At 40.7% G+C, this 23,189-nt stretch overlaps 1 protein-coding gene across 3 annotated transcripts in view; it reads right to left on the bottom strand.

Moving 5' to 3' along the window:
* The window catches only part of LOC136675741 (myelin basic protein-like), a 31,051-nt gene extending 8,242 nt beyond the window's left edge, over nt 1-22,809 (bottom strand). The window contains exons 1-3 of one of the 3 annotated variants that reach the window (XM_066652479.1): nt 22,717-22,809; nt 10,367-10,425; nt 5,085-5,148 (exon numbers count right to left, since the gene is read on the bottom strand). In XM_066652479.1, the coding sequence (XP_066508576.1) occupies nt 5,085-5,148; nt 10,367-10,411 (109 nt within the window). In that variant the 5' untranslated portion in view covers nt 10,412-10,425; nt 22,717-22,809. Of the gene's footprint in view, nt 1-5,084; nt 5,149-10,366; nt 10,426-22,242; nt 22,437-22,716 lie in introns of those variants that run through there. The other 2 variants (XM_066652476.1, XM_066652478.1) reach the window with 2 other exon arrangements.
* Nucleotides 22,810-23,189: the final 380 nt, after the last annotated feature.

Raw genomic sequence — 23,189 nt, 5'->3', positions numbered from 1 at the left:
ACACGGTACAACTCCTCTCCAATATTTTGGGATATTATTTTGCAATGAACCACTACCGGCCCACTGAGCACCTGCTGGATATAGCCACCTCAATATGCACTGCCACTTTAAATTGACTCTTATACATTTGCACACATATTGTAACAGGCTTATAACATTGTTGACAATGTATAGCTATTTTCTGCTCCCACCAAACTACTGAATAATCTATTTTTATTATTGGAATTAGTTCCTATGTAGCTTTGTATTTACTTATACTCAACCTCCCTTAAACATGTGTATTGATGCAGGTTATTTTATATTATTATCTGTGCTGCTGTAACCATAGTGTCTCTGTCACAGCTCCAGGGTCCTGGAGGTTGTGGGTTCGAGTCCCGCTCAAGGTGACTGTCTGTGAGGAGTGTGGTGTGTTCTCCCTGTGTCTGTGTGGGTTTCCTCCGGGTGACTGTCTGTGAGGAGTGTGGTGTGTTCTCCCTGTGTCTGTGTGGGTTTCCTCCGGGTGACTGTCTGTGAGGAGTGTGGTGTGTTCCCTCTGTGTCTGTGTGGGTTTCCTCCGGGTGACTGTCTGTGAGGAGTGTGGTGTGTTCTCTCTGTGTCTGCGTGGGTTTCCTCCGGGTGACTGTCTGTGAGGAGTGTGGTGTGTTCTCCCTGTGTCTGTGTGGGTTTCCTCCGGGTGACTGTCTGTGAGGAGTGTGGTGTGTTCTCCCTGTGTCTGTGTGGGTTTCCTCCGGGTGACTGTCTGTGAGGAGTGTGGTGTGTTCTCCCTGTGTCTGCGTGGGTTTCCTCCGGGTGCTCCAGTTTCCTCCCATGGTCCAAAAACACACGTTGGTAGGGGGACTGGTGACTCAAATGTCGCTTTTCCACTGTATGTGTCCTGCTCTACACCACTCGACTCGGCTCGCTTAATGCTTGGTGCTTTTCCATTGGCAGGGCCCCCTGGCACAACTCTATTGACGTGTCTCTCTGGCCAGTCAGTGCTCTGCAGGGTTTTAGAGATCATCATTTATTGCCTACTCAACACGATTGGAACCCCGAGTGTGCTGGGACTGAAAACCTACCCGGTTCCAGGGAACAGGACCAGATTTGGCCAGTGGAAAAGTAAACTAGCCGTGCTGAGTTGAGTAGAGTCATGTAGGTTCCATGCAGTGGAAAAGTGGCATAGGTGTGAGTGTGTGAGTGAATGTGTGAGTGTGTGTCGCCCTGTGAAGGACTGGCGCCCCCTCCAGGGTGTGTTCCTGCCTTGTGCCTAGTGACTCCGGACCCACCACCGCCCTGAACTGGATGAGGGTTAAACAACAATGAATGAATGATTGAATGAATGAACACGTGATTTTATCCCTCTGTGATCTATAAAATGATCTTTCTATCTATAAAGGAGTCCAAAAATGTCAACTTGCATATACAAACAACAGTGATGTTTAATTAACTACCAACAAAGGAGTTTAAACTCAGAGGGAGAGTCTAGTTCTAAAAACTGCTCCATGCCGAGTGTTAATAAGAGTTTTATAAAACCTTTTAAAAGGTTATAAAACATTTAGGAAGATCTGGGATCGGGAACTAATCATCCATCATTACCTGACCTCTCTAATATTCTGGCTGAATGCCATCAAGCCCCACTACAACGTTCCCACCTCTAGAATACCACACATTCCCACAAGTGTAGAATCTGTTACTGCAGTCAAAGAGAGATAACCCCCCCGATTAACTCTGAACTAGAGCTGTGCTTTGTTTACTTTCGTCGAGCACTAAATGAACTCTGATCCATTCAGAATCACTTTACCACTTTTTCCACTGTTTAAAAGCATTTCCAGTGTTTACTGTTCAAACCCAGAGGAGCTTGCTGCATTACACACTCAGACTTTACCTTCATCTCTCCACTCAGCTCTTATCTGCTGAAGTTTATCCACAAACAGCAGAAAAAGGACATTCTAGGAGATGGACAAGGGAACTGTGGAGTGTAAAAGCGCCCCCTAATGTTGGCCCAGTTTAACCGTCTTCGGAAAGGGATTAATTTTTATTTATTTCTGAAATTTTAACTGTTATTCAGTTACAAAACTGAGTCTCGGCATCTCGTGTTTGTTTTCTAAATTTAAAACAAAGTAATTAAGGGTAATTTGAACTGTATTAAATGTTTTGCCTAAAAACAACAAGTGTAAAGAAGGCACTTTCCTATTTTGTAAATATTATTGCAGCGTATGTATTTATTGAATATGCATGTATTTACTTCTTAATGTTTTGGGAGATAATTGAATATTTATGGAGCATTCCTGAGGTTTTTCCAAGTTATTTGGAACCATTTCTATTGGTTGCATTTATCAGAAAATCACACAGCAATCTAAAGAGCACGTGCTGTTTTTAATTTTGTTAAAAACTGAAAAATTGGAAAGACAGGATTAATATACAAACAAAACAAAAACTGAACATAATATCAAGTATTCTAGCATTTCAATATTTGAACGAGGTTCTTCTCTAAAATGAAAGTGCTGTTTTGGTATGAAACCTCACACCAGTTATGGATCCCACATTTCTGTTTGACGTTCTTCCTTTGATTTTCCACTTTATCTTAAAATCTCTCATCTAAACCGACAAAGGAATGTACTGCACTAACAGGTCTGAGTGGAGATGAAGTAAACGAAGGGTGAGAGTACATGTATTTGAATAAATACAGAGATGAAATGCATTAACAGTTACACAGTCAGCGTTTTCCTGATGAAACCTCCACTAGGTACGTGCTTGTTACACCAATTTAAAGCAGTTTAAACGCTTCCCTATTCTCTGTGCCCAGAGACAGGTTTGTAATTGTATAAAACACACTCTCTCAGCTCCTGACGCAAACGAGGAGAGGGAACAAAGTGTGTGTTTCTCTAAAGCTCACCCACCTCTCACTCATCAGCAGAGCATGAACACACACACACACTCTCACTGAGACAAACAAGAGAAAAGAGGATACAATGAAACACCAGAAACAAGACTAAACTTCACACACATCACACAGCAGCAAAACTCACTCTCACTTTACGATGTGCGTAACCTAAATTTTACAGAGACTTCTTACAGACACCTGCTCATTCATTTCCTTCATGTACAACACTGTTGAGGGTTAAACTGGAGTACAGCTGTATAACTGCCCCCAGTCTGAGAGAAGGTTCAGTTAAGGGTTATTAGATGGACAGCGGTGTGGAGCTGCTTGCTGCAACCCACACCTCCCCCCACCTCTGCCCCCCCCCCCTCTAATGGGCTTTTAATAATGTTTGAAATCAGCCTACCTGACGTCTGTGTTTGCTCTGAGCTTCCAAAACAGAAAAAAAACTGCAGGTAAAATGAAGAGGGCCTGGGCTTTTTAAGACAAATCAAACAAACCGGACACTAGCACAAAGCCCCACTTCCATTAACGCAAGCCTATATTCCACCAATTAAAATCACCTTTCAGCTACGTCAGGGTGAAGCACACAATGCAGTGTTTATGATCCCCACAGAGGGGCACCACATTAAATAAGACATGCACATGAACCCTAGGTCACAATGCTCAATAACAAATGTGGGTTAGAGAGGCATAGAGCTCCCAGAAATGACAGTGGAGCAACAAAACTGGAGTGATGGCATTGGTTGATTTGTGCCTGAGAACTTATCATCCATCATCAGCACCACACTTCTCTAATATGTATGAGGCTGATTAACTTCTAATTATTACAGTGAATAATAATGCATTTTATTTGTAAGTAAGGAAGTAAGCATTTATTTATAAAGCACAATATACCAAAATACTGTGTAAGAAAATTACATTTTAAAGGACAATATAAAACAACATCTAATGTACAAACTGTACGTCAAATGGACAAAGCACTCACTTATAAATGTTCCAGCATCTTGTGTGTAAAGCCTTTCAGAAAAAGTAGATGTTGGACAAGTAGGTGTCTCTGTGGCTCAAGCTACTCAACATCTTTTTTTTTTATAAACATCTAACGCAAAACTTGGTTCAGCTGGTTGACATCACTAGGGTCGACTACAAAGTTCCCATCACCTCAGTGTCCACGTGTAGCACAGAAACCATTAGAAATCCCCCTGCAGGTTACTCAGACATTGTTCGCAAACCCAAGCTCAGTCTCAGCTTTGTCACATTTAATGAAGGAGCCAATCAAAACGCAGATAACAAACCATGGACTTTAAATTACGGAAAAGTAACTCTCCAAAGTGTGTCCAAAATTTTGCTCCTGTATTATTCACTGTCATTACTTCAGGCCTGGGCCTCAGAAGGGCAGCATAGCGCCCTCATCTGCACACTCTTGGACCTGCAACATCAGTCTACAACGTCTTTGTATGCCTTCAATGTCTTTATATTGGAGCGTGCAGTGACTAGAAGTTGTGTAATAATATTTAAAAATATTATAATATTATGAAAACCAACATCAGTAGATAACTGACTGGTTTTAATTTGCAATATGGTAATATTTTGGCTTTTACAGTGAGGAAGGGATCTAATCTTTACTCGTATATAGTTCCTAATACATTTTTGTGTGTAATTCTATTAAACACTACATTTACCACACCATTTTTCCCTGCAATCTTTGATTGTATCTTCAAGTACATTTTGGGAAGGTAATGTTTCTTTTCCTGCAGCTTTGAGTGGGGATACTCCCACAGGAAATGTGATTAATGCAGCATAAAAACATACTGGCTTTAGTATGTTCATACATATTCATAAACATGAAGCTAATTATTACTAATGCCACACTAATCAGTTGGATCAGATGTTACTAATCCAACACCAAAACCCTCCCCTCCAGGATATAAGTCTCCTGTCTAAGGCCAACTGAGAGCCCTGAGCTTTCCTCCCATCTTCAGAATCTGACCAGTTTTAGTGCTGAGTGAAGGATGCAGTGTAAAAGCTTTTAAAGCAGTTGCTAGGCATCAGCTTCACTTTGTTCTCCGAGTTGAGAGTGAAGAAGGCTTTCAGATGAAACGCTGCCATTACACATGCACTTTTCAACAACTCGCAGCTTCATAGGCAATGGATACCACCAAATGGCACAGAAATAAAGAAATATATGAATAAATATACAAAACAACTGCCAAGAGCTCTTTACCAAACACATCGTCCTGAGACTCCTGAGACTCTGCCATGGTTCTCGTGGCTGGGTCCGAGGCGTCCTGAAGGAGAAACAAAAACAAAACACAAAATTATTTAAAAAGTTAGTCCTGTTTTTAATTGTCCTCAAAGAGGGAAATCCCATTAGGAACATTGTACACACAGGTTACACACAGGGGTAAATATACCAAGATGCATTTTCCCTTTGTGTTATGTTTGAGTGCCTTAAAGGAACATAAGTAAGAGTTGGTTTTTTGGATCCTGGGTCCCCCTACGTTTTCAAAATGTAATTCACAATTCCAGCACACTCCTGAAATAAAAGGGGGAGTCAAGGAGGAGCCAGGACTGAACGGGCTGTTTCCTATCATCCTCCAGAGGTTAAATAGTGCAGTTTCTGCAGTGCTGAGCCTGGAGGAGCAATGACTGAATCTTTATGTTCTGTAATAAATGTCTCTAATACATTGTCCTTTCCAGAAGGAGAGGTAAATATTTGTAAGGTTTTATTATGGAACTGTGTCAAATGAAACAACAAAATAAAAGTCCTGAGGATGAAACGGAGCATATGAAAACAACACTTAAAAAACCCTACAAAATCTCCATTTAATATAGAATAAGGTACAATTACGTTCTTTATTTGAACTACTGAATATGTTCCCCAGAGAATACCACCCCAGTGACAGTTATTCTGAGACATCATGTACACAAATACTGTACTAAAATATAGTGGAGATATAACACCTGTAGTTGATCGTATTTTACACTTGATTTACTAATAATTGAGCAGTTAAAGGCTGCTGGACTTTGCATTAACTAAAGACCTCCACAACTCATACAGACTCCAAGGCTGCTCCTCCCTGCAGTTTTAAATTAAAGCATCTTTGTTTGACCAAAGGAGGCCCAGAACACATGTCCCTTGAGAAACAGCCCTGTGCTGAAGGACTTCAGTCTTGTTGGACTCTAGCCGCACAGCTGATCTACAACATGCCATTTTATTTCATTCTTTTTCTACATACCATTAGTGTACGGCTTTAAATTAACTTGAATTAATCCATTGTAAGTGACATCTACAAAACTTTGGACATCTTACACACACACACACACATGCACACAGTAGACAGTTACACTGGGCAGAAGCGGTGTCTTGAGATGTGTATGGAGCTGATTGAACATGAAGATGTGTTGCTGTTAATTTTGACATTTCAATTTAAAATGAAGCGAGTGATTAACTTGTCTGGAAGTGAAAGTTAATTTCCCCCGTGTCAGATTTAAAACAAACAGTTTTCAACTCAGACATCTGGTGCCTTACAGTCCTGGTGATACACTACATATCCATGCATCTGTGGGTATTCCTAATAATGTGTGAATTTAGCTAATAAAATGTGCTCCCAGTGTGTAGAAGCAGATCATATAATCTCCACCAATGAGCATCTGTAGATGTAGATCACAACACTCAATGCCAAGCATTGACCAGAGGTGTATTAAGCCCACAGTGTTGAGCAGTGGAGCAATGGGTTCTCTGGAGCAATTGGGCTATGTCCAGTACCTACGGGATGATCTGGGATACAGAATTAATAATTCAACATCAGCCTGATATAAATAATGCCATCAGAGCCTTTCAGCAATGTTCCAACATGTAGTTAATAGTCTTTCCATGAGAGTGCAGGCCTGTTACTGCAAAAATACTTGGATAAGAACATTTGGCCAAAAAAACAAACCGATCTACGTGTAACTGTCCACTGGCTTCAATAAATGTTCCTTTCTAAGCACAGAGGAAACCTCTTGAAGTTATACAGATTATATTATTTTAACGACAGCGAACCTCCTGAAACCTTTGACACATAAGGACAAGTGTTTATCAGCAGTTCTTACAGAGGTCACTAGCATCTTAACCTTTAAAACACCGAAGAAACCACCATCTTCAAGAATCTCTCACCCACTGAGAGTCTCAGGGAGTCTCTGAGTAAGAGGTGAATTACCCGTTTGACTAAAAGCAACCCACATCCCACTGTGTTTAACAGCGGAGTCAAAAAATAACACATGAAGAAAAGGAAAAAAAAAATCCCTCCCACTCCAGCTCAGTGACATTCAAAAACCTCCACAAACCTCCTCTGCAGCTTTAAAAAAAGAATTAACCCTTAACTGTCTGAGTTAAATATGTCATTCATCTTAATCTTTCAAGACGACAGACGCAAGACTTTTTCATCAAACATCATCAATCATAAAGTTCACACTGCAGATAAATGTTGTCCTGTACGTTGGTAGGATGACCTTCCTTTTAACACAAACGTAAGGTCGGCCTGTGCAGGTGTCTGTTAGCTGACCTGACAGTTGCAGGCAGTTAGTGTTCTCCTGCGAGTGTGTGGAGTACACACACTATTAGAAAATTCTCACTGTGGTGGTACCATCAAGGGAACATTTTTGTACCGTAACTGAACATTTAAAATCGTGTTGATTTCATTCGCCCCAATTTCATCTCCAGGTCTTTTATTGTGTTCTTTTATTCTCCACAGTGGTATAATGAAAGATTACAGAGATCCCCCTCTCCTTCTGGAGAAGAGAATGTAAGGAACCTTTAGGGAACACAACTGGACTCTAACACCACTGCTGTACCTTTAAAGACACACTCCACTGTTTGTAGCTTTAGTGACAGTAACGTTCCTGTACTGAACCTTTATTTTTGAGAGCACAACAATGGTTCTGTGTTTGCAGAAGTGTAAAAGAAAAAAAAAATAGCAATGGAGCTTCATGTTTTGTTATTTTTCCTCGAAGGAGGCATTTTCTTCTACATACACCCAGGCTTATGGCATCTGTAACTGGGACAGCATTAAGCAAATGATTCTTCAGAACCGGTAATGGAGTGCTATTATGCACACAGTAGGGGGAAGTGGTGATGACTAAACTGGGTAAAAAAAGTTGTCATTTATAATGTATCACTGAAAACCAAAATCTCTCCACAGTCAGATCAAGCAGATCAAAATTCACATGCTTTTAAATCATTGTAACCCAGTTTTCATCACATCCGTTCATCATCAAAATGTCTGCTTTTTTGTTACTCTTTGTGTCTTTAACTGTGGAGAACAGGAAAGACAACATTCTCAAGTTAAACCACTCAGAACGATTAATACTTTGTAGATTTTATTTTGGAAAGTACAATGAGATACTGACTATGGGCCTTGGGGAAGAAAAAGGGTTAAAAAAGACCCTGCTTAAAAATAGATAAAGAAAAAGCAATGGAAAAAATGGTCATGTATGTAATCGAGCAGAATTATTCCTGCATACGTGTGTGTGTGTGTGTCTGGGGACGCTGAACATGTTATTAGGATTAGTGTGGCACAGACATACACGCACATGCGCACACACACACACACACAAAGTCTCAGGCTGTCTGACTGTGTGATGTTTGATGAAGTGAATCATAAGCAGCTCATTTTCCTCTGTATTATGATTATGCAATGTGGGTTGTTTGTTTGTTTGTGTGTGAGTGTGTATGTGAGAGAGAGAGAGAGAGAGAGAGAGAGAGACAGACACACAAAAGCCTCATAAAGCATCCTGGGTTTCCATGGTAATGAGGCAAATGGAATAGGACCTTACAGAGACATCCAACTCCATCTGTGCTGCAGTTTTAATGCAGTGTGTGGCGGAGGAAGAAAAACAATCTATTTTAAGTAAGAAATTAGCAGTGTGTGTATGCATGTCTTAATTCATGGCCAAGCCATTTCAAGTCCCTTTGGATTTTGAAGTGATTTTTTGTACAATGTATTAATGCTGTTCTGTCGATTAATGCTGTTCTTTGCAGCTAAAGCTGATGGAGGTGTTGCAGTGTGTTTTAATGTGCTTTCATGTTCACTTTCAATGAGGTTCAGCTGGAGAAGAGTGAGCAGAGGCTGAGGGCAATTGAGCAGGACAACCTTCTCAGAAACAAGATAGAGAGGAGAGAGAGAGAGAGAGGAGAGAGAGAGATTGTTGAGTGTCTTTCTCCCCCTCACTCCCAGCTTAATAACAAAACACCTGGCAACCCAGGGGCTCAGTGAACAGCTGCGTCGATAAGACCCCCGAGAGAACTGAGAAAACCTGACAAAGAATCAGTTCAAGTGATAAAACTCCCGAGAACGAGAGGAAAAGTGCAGGAGAGAGAGAAAGAAATGAAAAGGGAAAGAGAAAAGAGTAAATGAACAAAACCTGACATTGAATCAGTTCAAATGATAAAACATAAGACAGACAGAGAAAGAGACAGAGAGACTGACAGAGAGGGAGAAGGAGAGAGGGAGCAGGAACAAAGAGAAAATAAGTGAAATAGAGAAAGAGAGCAATGTACAATGTATGCACAGAGAAAACAACAAAGAGGAAATGGGAGGTATGAAGGAGAGAGAGAAGCAGTTTTATCTATTGATTGTTGCTACCATGGCGGCACGGTGGCGCAGCAGGTAGTGTCGCAGTCACACAGCTCCAGGGGCCTGGAGGTTGTGGGTTCGATTCCAGCTCCGGGTGACTGTCTGTGAGGAGTGGGTTGTCCGCGTGGGTTTCCTCCGGGTGCTCCGGTTTCCTCCCACAGTCCAAAAACACACGTTGCAGGTGGATTGGCGACTCGAAAGTGTCCGTAGGTGTGAGTGAATGTGTGTGTGTCTGTGTTGCCCTGTGAAGGACTGGCGTCCCCTCCAGGGTGTATTCCCGCCTTGCGCCCGATGATTCCAGGTAGGCTCTGGACCCCCCGCGACCCTAAATTGGATAAGCGCTTACAGATAATGGATGGATGTTGCTACCATTGAGTTCAGAATGTATATGATTCACTCACTCAACTCCTGTTTCATCTCATACCTCAATTAATCATATCTTGTTCCCCTTTCTAAGAAAATTCTTGCACTTTCCACTTTCCTGTCACTCTGCTTAAATGACTCACGTAACATACGCCATATTACAGGTAACTGTATGATGTCACAAGTCAAAAGACCACTATTATCACAATATAAAATTTTTATTTAATCATTTTAAAAAGGATTGCAATGTTATAGCGAACGATGCGATAATAGCGTGGCCCTAGTGGTCATGTGTGGTTAAAGTATACGGGTTCAGGTAATATAAATCAAGCCAATTGCAGACCACCGATCTAAGAAAACAGTTACACGCGGCTCCACAGACCAGCTCTGGGTGATTTATATCCCCTCCTGGGGACTCGTGGCATTGTGCTGGGTGTTTTTTGACTCGTGTTTGATTGTTAAACTCATGTCTTACTGATTAGAATCGTCTAAAAGATTTCTAGACTGTGTGCGTGTGGATGTGTACCTTGGTCTCAGACACAGGTTCTCGTTTCCCCAGGTGCTGTCCCATGCTGCCAACAGCAACTGTAATAAACACACACAAAAACAAGTCATAGGAAACATGCTAAAAAAAAAAAATCAGGACAGTTCAAGATGTGAACAGGAAGAGAGGTGTGTGTGTGTGTGTGTGTGGGGGGTGTGCTGGCAGCGGAAGTGTAGTCAAAAGCAAAGTTTTAACAAAGTACAACAACCACATTACCACACACAGACAAAACACTCATTCACACACACGTGCACACACACACACACAAACCACTTAGGAAATCTGACATAATCAATTTTCTTGAGAAAGAGACAAGTTAATCAGCAGAAGCATCTAAAACCATAGTTTAAAAGATTAAATGTCTGAGAGAATGTGGGAACTCAAAACCAGCCCAAGACCTGGCGTTGCACCAAGATTAAAAACATGAGCGAAAAAGGGCAGAAATTGAGCTGTTGTATTTATTTTTATGATAAGGTATCACCAGTTGCTCAGTGTGACATTAAAGGCACTGTAAACCAATACACAATTTGTAAAATGCAGAAAATGTTTCCTTACAATTCACTGGCTCTGAAAAACTCTGGTGTTTCATATTCAGCCATGTCTCTGTAATTAGGAAAAAATCTAAAGTACCTGGGAGATTTATTCATTCATTCATTGTCTGTAACCCTTATCCAGTTCAGGGCGGCGGTGAGTCCAGAGCCGACCCGGAATTATTGGGCACAAGGCAGGAACACTCCCTTGAGGGGGCACCAGTCATTCACAGGTTGACACACACTCACAAATTCGCTCACACACTCACACCTACGGACACTTTGAGTCTCCAATCCACCTACCAACGTGTGTTTTTGGAGCGTGGGAGGAAACCGGAGCACCCGAAGGAAACCCACACAGACACAGGGAGAACACACCACACTCCTCACAGACAGTCACCCGGAGGAAACTCATGCAGACACAGGGAGAACACACCACACTCCTCACAGACAGTCACCCGGAGGAAACCCACACAGACACAGAGAGAACACACCACACTCCTCACAGACAGTCACCCGGAGGAAACCCACACAGACACAGAGAGAACACACCACACTCCTCACAGACAGTTACCCGGAGGAAACCCACACAGACACAGGGAGAACACACCACACTCCTCACAGACAGTCACCTGGAGGAAACCCACGCAGACACAGAGAGAACACACCACACTCCTCACAGACAGTCACCCGGAGGAAACCTACACAGACACAGGGAGAACACACCACACTCCTCACAGACAGTCACCTGGAGGAAACCCACGCAGACACAGAGAGAACACACCACACTCCTCACATACAGTCACCTGGAGGAAACCCACGCAGACACAAGGAGAACACACCACACTCCTCACAGACAGTCACCCGGAGGAAACCTACACAGACACAGGGAGAACACACCAACTCCTCACAGACAGTCACCCGGAGGAAACTCACGCAGACACAGAGAGAACACACCACACTCCTCACAGACAGTCACCCGGAGGAAACTCACGCAGACACAGAGAGAACACACCACACTCCTCACAGACAGTCACCCAGAGCAGGACTCGAACCTCCTACCTCCAGGACACTGGAGCTGTGACAGAGATACTATCTGGTGCCACCCTAATATTTAATCAAAAAGTCATCAAAAATCATAAAAGATTTACTATCTTTACATATTTCTACAAACTGTAAATCACAAAAAAAAAATGAAGAACCACACTGTTTCATAGTCCCGTAATGGACCAGTTTATGTAATGGACCCTGACCTGAGTGTATCCAGGTGTGTTTTCACTCTTATTTTAAACCACTCTTATTTAATGTCAGCTTTTGATATCTGCATTCTCCCTTGATTTTAAACAATGAATCATAGAAGATACAGCTGAGGCCCTTTCTGAAAAAAAATCACTGGAAAAGCATGTGGAAATAATCAGCATTTCTGAAATTCCACCTTAAACCCAAACCTGTCAGTTAAGACTTGTACTGCGTGTGATGTTTGCCACTTTCTGTTTTGGAACGGTGGTTCCAGAGTAATGTTGTTAACAAGCAGCAAGGAAGAGCATGTTCTGGAGCAGCATCACATCAGATCACAATCACCTCAAAGCCACTGGAGTGTGAGGCATCATCTATTCCTTTTGGGACTGTTTGGAGTCATCTAACATCCAACTTCAGGAGCTTCATTCACAAAGGTTTATATGCAATCAAATTCTCACTGAAATATTCAGAGGAAAAGCAGTAAATACTCTAGGACTATTGTGTCCATATGTTGTAGTGGTGCCATTTTATTTAATAGAAAGTGAAGGGAAAAGTGAGAATTTTTTAATGCTAGAGATAAAGTTTCAAGTTGAAATACTGCCTCTCTCTCTCTCACACACACACACACACACACACACACACACACACACACACACACACACACACACACACACACACACACACACACACACACACACACACACACACACACACACACACACACACACACACACACACACACACACACACACACGATTTTCTCTCTTTTACTATTATGCAATGTTTGTGTCTTACATGTCTTGGCATGTTCCACTGGGCTATTGTGCAATATCAGTGTGTGTGAGAGAGAGAGTGAGTGAGTGAGTGAGTGAAAGAGACTGTCTGGGAAATGACTTTGTTGAACAGATTGAAGGAATAAAGCTCTCTTAGCCTCCAGCAGATTTTTCTTCTAAGGAAAAGCTAACATTCCCTGACCTGTACAACATGGACATAGTGTGGATCGTAGAAAATAAACTCTTCTTAATGTTTTAACAGAGATTTTAAAGGCCCTTCAAGAGACACACCAACTCTTGCATGTAAAATGTCCATAGTACGGTATCTAAGGAAAAGAAACACTGCACATGAGCTAAGGTCCACATGCCCACTGAAAAGAGATGTGTATCACCAGATGAGTATAAAGCACCCTATCATTGTCCTTAGGAGCAGTGGAACTGTGTAGTTTGGAGTGACAGAGCTCCATCCAATAGCTTCGGTATAAACTCACTAATAGTAATATAGCTGAATGCCATCAAATCCTCACAACAATGTCCCAACACCTACTGCAAGGCCTCCCAGAAAAGTAGGGACTGTTACAAGAGTGAAGAGGATCAAACTTTTGATTTAAACTGCAATTTAACATTTTGAAATGTGCTTTTTATATCAGATGCGTGCATTGAAAAGTAATATAGACACTGGCTGGAAAGAATAACTAGCTTTAACAATAAGGATAATAATAATAATAATAATATCATCCCCCACAGTTGTGTACTACAGGTAGAGAAAGGCTAAGAAATGTGACGTGAGGATAAAGGAGGAGTCTGAATGAGTGATGGTGATACAAAAGAAGAATGAAATAAATGATGACACAAGTACGTGGTTTGTGTACTTCATCCACCACTGGGGATGTTACTACATTTTTTTTTTTTTATAATAGATCCCTATATCATCACTGTCCAATTAAAAACATGCATGTCCCAAAATAGTAACTTTACAGGAGGTGGAGAAAACCTTCTTAACGTTCAATTGAAGTAATAGTAATTTTCCAGCATTTCTATTGGTTCGTTCATCATCAAATTTTAACACAGTGTGAAGGATGGCTGCTGTGTTCAAATGATGTAGAAAACTCAACATCCACAAACACAGAGATACATGTTTATAAGTGGACAGCGATGATGTATTACTATAAAACACATTTTTAGTATTAGCTCTGTTATGTCTTCTGTGATTGTGTGGAAATTCTGCATGTCATGGGATCTTTTAACATAATTGTATTCAGTATAATTATATTGTTTTTTTTAAACACACACACACACACACACACACCCTTTAGTGGCAATGTACATCTACAATACTTTATTTCTGAGAGTGTAGAATACATGGAGTTAAAGCAAGGTTTGATTAATTAATTACTAATCTATACATCCATTCATTCATCTACAGTAACTACTTCATCTTGTTCAGGATCACGGTGGGTCCTAAACCCATGAGGAATCACTGTCGCAGGACTGGAACACAGGTCGCCCGTCCAGAAAAAGTGTTTTAAGTTTGTCTAAAAATTGATATGTTCTAAATTCAATCTTTAACGCATCAAAATATTCAGCTGTTTTTAGTATTCCACTCCATTCCCTGTTCTTGCCGCGTCATTGAGTAGAACGCTAATCTCCACATTCTGCTGAAGAGATAAGGAGAAGTTCACAGCACAGAGCTGTAAAGTGCTGCTAAATCCCATAAACTACACTCTTTCTGACAGCTCTGAGTGCACCAAAAGTTTTATCACCTGCTCAACCAGCATTTCTTCAGAAATGACGAGCATTAATTAAGATTCTGTTCCAATAACATCCTCTAGTCTTCAGTCTCCTCTAGGCTTTAGACTCAGTGTAGAGGAACATTATTGCAAATAAAGCAATCTTCAAACCTACATTTATATCTTTTACATTTCTAATTTGTTCTAGGGTCAACTGGGCAACTTACTATCACCCTTTTGTTCGTTTTATAATCGTAATATTTAATTAATTCTAACTATTTATGCAAAAAGGCACTAGATCACAGGAACATTTTTCAGTTAAATCTTGTCCTTTCTTTTATTGCACAGTTTTATGTGTCTTTTATATTTTACCTGCTTTCTATTCTATTACTTTAATATTTCTATACGGTTTGGAAAGCGTATTGTACGAAACCCTTTGGCATTGTGTATGGTGACTTTGCAGATTATACAGCACACCTTAAAGTAGCTGAATTCATTCTTTATATGGGATGTCTATACATTTTTAGGCATAAAAGTAAACTGGAAGTCACATGTTCAAACAAAGGAAATGTAACACCCCTTAAAAATTGAACATTACAAGCTTCAAACAAACACAAAAAGGAAGGACAAGGATATTTACAGCAGCATGTTATCTGTCCTTTCTTTAATAACAGAGGACAAAATGCTTCAGAAAGCCTTTTACTTCCTTGCTTTCTCATAAAACAAAAGCGTCCAGGGCATGTCTCACACGCAGAAACGTGTTGAACATTTCCTTCAGAGCGCTGTGTCCACTGCCAAACTCCACATCCAAAAATTAATCAAACCCAGATCAAATATACATCAAATCCAGTGGGGATTAATTCTCTGTTTCTCTATATGGGGATTAAAGCTGAGAGAAACTTTCTGTTCTAAGCCATTTGATGTGTGCTTTTCTAGGAACAGATTTAACTTTTTTTTTTCCTTTTTTTTTTTTTTATAAACGTAATCCCTCTGATCTACAGCCATTGCATAATAATCTATAGACTATACACACAGATTTCAAAACATGCTTTATATGTTCAGCAAGGAGGACACCCCTCCTTCACATACATGAATTCAGCTACTGTAATATGACCACATTATAGTATACATCCAATTTGTATAATCTCCACAGAAAAGCATTTTACAAAATGGGGCACTCTGGCCTGGAGCACCACGGCCAATGCCAAGCTTGGGTTTGATGGGAATAAATGCCACAGCATTGGAATGTGGAGCAGTAGAACACTGTTCTCTAGAGACTGGGATTACTCTGAGTGGTACTGGTGATACAGAATTAAACATCCACCCGTATTTACGTGGCTAAACACCATCAAATCCTCACAGCCATGTTCCCACATCTTTCCAGAAAAGCAGGAGCTTTAACACTGCTCAGGGGAAAAGATTCATTATTATTAACCATTCATTTCAGAAGAAATGCCAGGGGAATGTGTGTCCACACTGACTAGCTCATTGAAACTTTGAAAGGAGCTAAATTCTCATACAAGCATTTCCCTTGAGATTACCATCACTGAGAAAGTTTTTCTTCTCCTGTTTTAATCTTAAAATGCACAGCAAATGGAAATAATTAATATTCTCCTTATGTGCTGACATGAGTCTTTTTCTAATAATCATCTTAAAACTACTTAATCTTTTAAAGATAGATGAGAAAGCTTAAAATATAAAAAAGGAATCAGAACTGAAACTGAAAGGAAAACTCACTGTAGTGAATACTTTGCTAGTCTGGTGTACTTATTACAAAATAAGTTAAATCTAAAGCTGGTGTCTCGCAAACTTATATGAACTCTCCATTCCCCCTTAAATGGTATAGCTGTTATGTTTATACACCTCCATGCTGCTGTCCCATAATAAAATACTATATAGAAAAAGACCATGACTTATAAAACAAGACTATATTTCATTTTTCAGGACTTTAGCACGTTAATTTGGGGATCTGGAGCCTAACAACCCACACATTGCAAAATCCTACAACCTACTCTGTCTGTTTATGTGGTCTGCCTACATCAGTGAACATGGAATAAAATCGGCCATTTTGATTTTGTGCTGGTGTGTTCTCCCAGTGTCCGCGTGGGTTTCCTCCGGGTGACTGTCTGTGAGGAGTGTGGTGTGTTCTCCCTGTGTCTGCGTGTGTTTCTTCCGGGTGACTGTCTGTGAGGAGTGTGGTGTGTTTTCTCTGTGTCTGCGTGGGTTTCCTCCCACGCTCCAAAAACACATGTTGGTAGGTGAATTGGTGACTCAAAAGTGTCTGTAGGTGTGTGTGCGTGAATGTGAGCCCTGTGAAGGACTGGCGCCCCCTCCAGGGTGTGTTCCTGCCTTGCGTCCCATTGATTCCGGTTGGGCCCCAGACCCTGAATTGGAAAAGCGGTTACAGCAAATGAATGAATGAATGAATGATTTTGTGTTACATCTTATGTCAAATTTTAGAATGTGATATATATATATATATATATTTTTGTTAGTTAATAATATGTCTGGAAATATAGGATGCAGACTAACAGATGCACTACAGTCTGTAATGGTATTAAAGCACAAATAAGGTAAGTTGAACTGATTGTAAAATATTGGTGTTTTTTTTTTTGCTTATATACATACAACACCTGGTATTTACAAGTGTGTGCATGTGAGATGAAGTTTTAAATAGTTGTTATGGTGTGCAGTTTCCCGACTTCTCACGCACCAAGCTTTCACATCTGCCTCTTAGTTTCCTGTTTATCAGATTCATAAAAACCCAGGTATCATTACACACCATCTCAGACAGTGTCAGGATCGGAGTGGTTTTGTGTTATCGTCTCGGGCATTAATATGAGACATTCTGAAACATTTCTGTGAGGATTTTATGGCAGCTGGACTCATTAATATCAGGTCTGTCCCAAAACTTAATGAGCTGTCTACATAGAGAGCATTTTACGCCATGGTGTGTGCTCCCGACACGTGGGCTGTCCCAATTTGAAGACATCTTAAATACTCTGCCTACTGAGATACCATAAGGCAGCACTGAACCCTTCCTCAGGCACGAAGGCAATTCCAGGATGCAAGGCAAGCACAATTCCCATCTATTTCCCTCTTCGCCCAGAGGAAAAATAATTAAAATCACTAAAAAAAAACAGAAGACAAAAATCTGTAGTATTGGCGCTACATCAGCTCAATAATCTGCCTCATGAGGACAGACATATGTTAGAACGCTGCCGACTTAAACAGCTGGCAATGTTGGCAGCTCACTAGGTTTTGGGACAGATTTATGTCACCTTAAATGCACTTGATTTAGATGCATCAGGGCAGAGAACACAGTTCTGCTGTTCCTCAGCCCAAGGCCTCAGGCTGGGGTGAATGTAGCTGCTGCAGAGCATCCCATTTAATTTGATGCTTTTCTATAAGGATTATACATGAGCCACTTTCACATATGAATGGTCACACAGACATTCTCCAGACTTTACTCAGAGGAGCTTTAAGTGTGAATACAAGCACCCGTAACATTTGTCCTGGACTTTACCCTGACTTTATCCTGCTTGCCCCTAGTATAAACTGCGTATCTGTGAATAGAGCCACTAATGTTTCACAGTATCATGCTGTATCTACTGCACATGCTGCACAAGCTCCACCCCATTCCTAAAGCATGCAGAACATGCAGCTCACACTGTTTGCTACAAGTGTGAAATGACAGCTCTGGAATATCTCCAGACCTGATTCTCATTTTTTTTTTTTGTCTGGAGTTCATACATAAAATCAGCTATAAACCTTTTGTACATAGGAAAACCCTCACCCCCCCAAAAACAAACCTCATCCCAAAGGTACTAGATGGAGCTATATCACTGGGAGAGGTTTGTGGCAGTGCAGCGTTATATGCAGCAACCTGCAATGCATTCTTTGTTCATATACCTTGCTGTCAAAGCCAGCATTCATTTTTTGGACTGGCTAAAACAAGCCTTAGGTTCTTCACGCAACACGACATTTAGGCGTGGTTTCCCAGACAGGGATTAAGCGGGTCCTGGGAGGTATTCCACCAAGCAGGATTTCTCAGTTAGCCAGCTAACTTAAGCCCAAAGTTGAGGACTATCCAACAGGTATCGCCCTCAGCTATGGTCCTATCAGACAGGCTTGACTTTGGGCTTAAGTTAGCTGGCTAACTGAGAAATCCTTCTTTGTGGAATAGACCCCTTGAATAAATCCTTCTTTCAATGTAAAAATCACAATAAAAAAAGCTGTGTAGTCCAGGACTAGGCTTAACCCCTGTCTGGGAAACCAACCCTAAATGTTATTAGTTTTATTATCTGTGAAGTGCACTATTTATTAGAATTACTAGTAAGCGTGCAATTGGGACACAGCTACTAATTTAAGAGCTGACTGTTCGTTTGCTGCCTATTATCCCTCCCCCTGGAAGATACTGCTGCAACCAAACAATCTACATTATCCACTTCATCTGTCAGTGGTGTACTTCCTCTGGCTGACTGGTGAATGTATAATGTATATCATTAAAGCAGTAGACCACTACATTAATAATTCCAGGAGAAGGGAGATTTCTCCTCATTTGTCAACCACACCCTTCTCAACACACATTCTTACACACACATGCTTAGTCATACCACATCAGGAAGTGTACCTGCACAGGTGTGAATTAGCCTAGCCTATGCTATCGTCCCTGATTAATGATTACAGGCTTTTTCACTCACACACTCAACACACACACACAAACATAGAGAGAAAGATTACAAAAGCCCAACCCAGACATGCAAACACAACTCAAAGTAAACCTCAGAGCTCCTGTTTAGCTGTAGAAGCACCACTCTAATCACATGTTGGAATTAATTGTAAAATATAATTACACATAAAACCTAATAACAAATTAATATAAAATATATTGTATTATTAAAAAGCAATTCAAAATCCTGTTTGTAATTCCAATCAAGCTTCTGTTGCAGGTCCTCATTCTTACTGCCAGCTTAGTTGAGTGCATTATTTGGGTGGTTTGTATTTCTTTTCTTTACAACTTGATAGTTTATTACTTGTTATTGTTATTTGTTTGTTATTTGGAGCCATGCTTCAGGATGAATTTCCTTTCTAATAAAAGCCAACCTCATTCCAAATCTAAATTAGCTTCACACAGCTTTTCACAGGTTTGGGCAACATTTACCCATTCTCTGTTGCTGGGCCACATTTTATCTCAGGTGGTCTGAAACATATCTGAAAAATGTGCTGTGATCAGAGTACACGTCAGCTTTTATTCTGCATAGACAGACATCTAGTTATGTGTGCCATACATGAAAGAGACAATACCAGAGCTATCATCGAAAGGAGCAGAACCAACATCTCTCATGATGTATGACGTACATCGTTTCACACTGCATAGGTGACTTGCATTATGTGTGTGCACCACTGATGTGGAGGTATAAATTGGTTATGAAAATGCCACGAAAACGTCAGGACATATGTGAAATGGCTAAATGCTGTCATCAAGACGACCACTCTTTCTGGGAAGTCCATGGTTATTTCAGCAAGAAAAAGCCCAGCCTCATTCTGTACATGCTACAACAGACTGGTTTCAAAGACACATGCATGTGATTTACTGGCCTGCTTGCTGTTCAGATCTGTCTCCTGTACTGAATCACAAAGAGGAGAATGAAACACTAGCTACACAGACTGTTGAACACCTGAAGTCTTGTACCAGGTAAGAATTGGCAAAGAAATAACACTTCTCTTCAAAAAGAAACTTCAAACGTGTGTTTTCTCAGTTCCCAAAAGATTACAGCTTGGAATTTAAAAGGAAAATGAAGCACACAATTATACATGCCTCTGTCCAAAACATACAAGTTTGTTTATATTTACAAAATAAAATCACGTTGGTGAGTGACAGCCGTTGGAAACATTTTCTGCACGTGTTTCATTTAAATATATGCTCAAGAGAATGACAAAAAAAATTGTTATGCCATTTTACTAAAAACAAGCTCGGCTTCTTGGGCGAACAGGGTTTGTAGCTTCAGCTAATTCAGTAATTCAATCCATTCTCTTTTCCAATTTATTGATTTTTTTAAACACTTCTGGCTCAAACAGTTAAAGTTTTTTTAAGTGAGTGCTGACTTAACAAGAGGGAGATAAATAGAAAAGACCTTTGGCATTAGTCCAAAGGTGGCCAGATTTTTCAATTTTCTTGCAACAGTTTTCTATTTACCACGTTTTCTGAAACATGTTTTGAAAGCAGTCATAGGGTTTATAACATTTGCATTAATATAAATGCAGACAATTGATTCAAGGACACACTGGTTCTATTTTATTTAAATAGAAAGTGTTACATTTTTATGTAAACATTGTGTCTATATACGATATTGTACTCATCGCCTACTGTTTTGTATTTTCAATGGGCAACTACAGCCCTGAGATTCAACTATCCCACCTCTGACTGAACTTTGCTATGACGTAGGATGGTGTTACAGGGGGAAATTTAGATGAGGGGTGGGGCTCTGGTGAGGGGTTTATCTCCAATAACCACAGTGCAGCGACCAATGCATCAAAAATTGCTAGTAGACACTATCCTCTGGTATGAGTGCAGCACTGGCTCGTTGATTTGTATACAGTAACTTGCTGTCATACTCTGGTATGGAGTGATGTCATCTGCGCTCATAGCAGAGTCGAAACTGAGGGAGGTGCTGATAACAATAACAATGTTTTTTTTCACATTATAAAAGCTGGCTTATTTTACTATTAAAAGGCAAAAAAAAAAATCAGACGTAAGTAGCTGCTCACTTCTTTTTTAATTTGGCTCAAAACTATCCTTTTTGAGTTTGATTTTTTTTTTCTTTTTTGCTGTGGCTTACAGCTCTTGTCCTGGACCCTTTTTATTTTGTTTATGTGATGTTTACTATTCTTTTCTTTGTGTGTGTGTGTGTGTGTGTGTGTGAGAGAGATGAGATGGTGTGTTGTTGCTCCATGACTGTGTCACACCACTCACTTTGGAGCATTAGCTAGCTTCTTATTTTAGTTCGGTGATCGATAGATGATAGAAGCTGGATGTTTTGAGAAGTTCCACTGACCTCACCATACGCAGTCTTTTATTGCAGTCAGTGTTTTACCACAATAAAGTGATGTTATTGAAGCATGGGGTTCTATGCACAGCTTGATATAGCACTGTGGAAACTTGTCTGCCACCATTACACACAACAACACACACACACACACACACACAGAGAGAGAGAGAGAGAGATAAAGCATATGTATATATGTTTTTTTTGCAAATTCTGCCAAAAAGATTTTGTTTAAATAATTACCTTCATTCACTATTTGTTATATTTTTCTTGCTGGAATGCTTTGGCAATATTTTGTTCTTATAACAATCATGCCAATAAAGCTACTCTACATCTTGAAAGAGAGAGAGAGAGAGAGAGATTTACTCAAGTCAAATAGTTCTACTTTCCTGAGTATTTTCACATCAACCTGCTGTTTTAACTCTCAGTATCACCCATGTGCGCTTCCCAAACACACACACATACACATACACACACACATACATACACACACACACACACACACAGATAGAGAGAACTGTGTGGATGTGGTCGAACCCCAAAGGCCTTGCAGCAGCCGGAAGTTGAGACACTGCTGCTGCACTGTTTTTGTTCTCGGTGAAAAGCAGAAGGATCCCGAAGCATCTCCAGCAAAACACAACCACAGCACGACCTAAAAAATCATCTAAACTAGGACTTAATGCCAAGCACGGGCTCGAGGCTGGTCTCGAGCTTGTTTGTTCCGGCCACGAGCCAATCAGCTGCATGCACCAACCAATCCGATCGATACCGTGGATATAACCGATAAATGGTTGTGAGAAACAAGAAATAAGAGCAAGAGAAAAACACAGTGCTCGGGATAGACCCCAGCAGCACTCTACAGCGCAGACCGTGTGTTATTATTATTGTTATTAGTATTATTATTACCACTATGTTCACGTGCATCGTTCTGAGCGCGCTCTTTGCTCTACGTGTCAGTAAACAGTGATATATTAGTGATGAAGTATTATTGTTGTCGTTGTTTATACGTACCGTGAGCGCGCGGACGTTCCGCTCCTGATCCTTCTCACCGTCTCGTGCGTGCGTGTGTGTGTGTGTGTGTGTACGACGTCTGTGTGAAATATGTGTTTTGCTTCCTGCTTTAGGTAGTAGATGTTTTTGAGGGGTGGGGCTCTCGAGCGCGAGTCAGAACACGCGCCGTCGTTATCAGCACTGTGTCTGTGTGTGTGTGTGTGTGTGTGTGTGTGTGTCTGTGAGAGAGAGAGAGAGAGTGTGCCCTGTGACGTGCACGAGACGTTCTACATAAACATGGTAAACAGGTAAAGAACATCTGAGAAACACAACACACTCTAAACCATCGAGACCATCCTCTAAACCCAAATCCTAACACTTACCCTAATCCTAATCTTTATTACTTTAACCATTACCACGACACTTAAACCTGATCCTAATTCTCACCCTGGTCTTTATCTTACCCCAATCCTGACTTTAATCATCACGAAACA

Source organism: Hoplias malabaricus, chromosome X1, assembly GCF_029633855.1.
Source record: "Hoplias malabaricus isolate fHopMal1 chromosome X1, fHopMal1.hap1, whole genome shotgun sequence".
In the NCBI taxonomy this organism is placed as follows: domain Eukaryota; kingdom Metazoa; phylum Chordata; class Actinopteri; order Characiformes; family Erythrinidae; genus Hoplias; species Hoplias malabaricus.
Note: the sequence above shows the minus strand (reverse complement) of the source record. Positions and strands in the feature narration are given on the sequence as shown.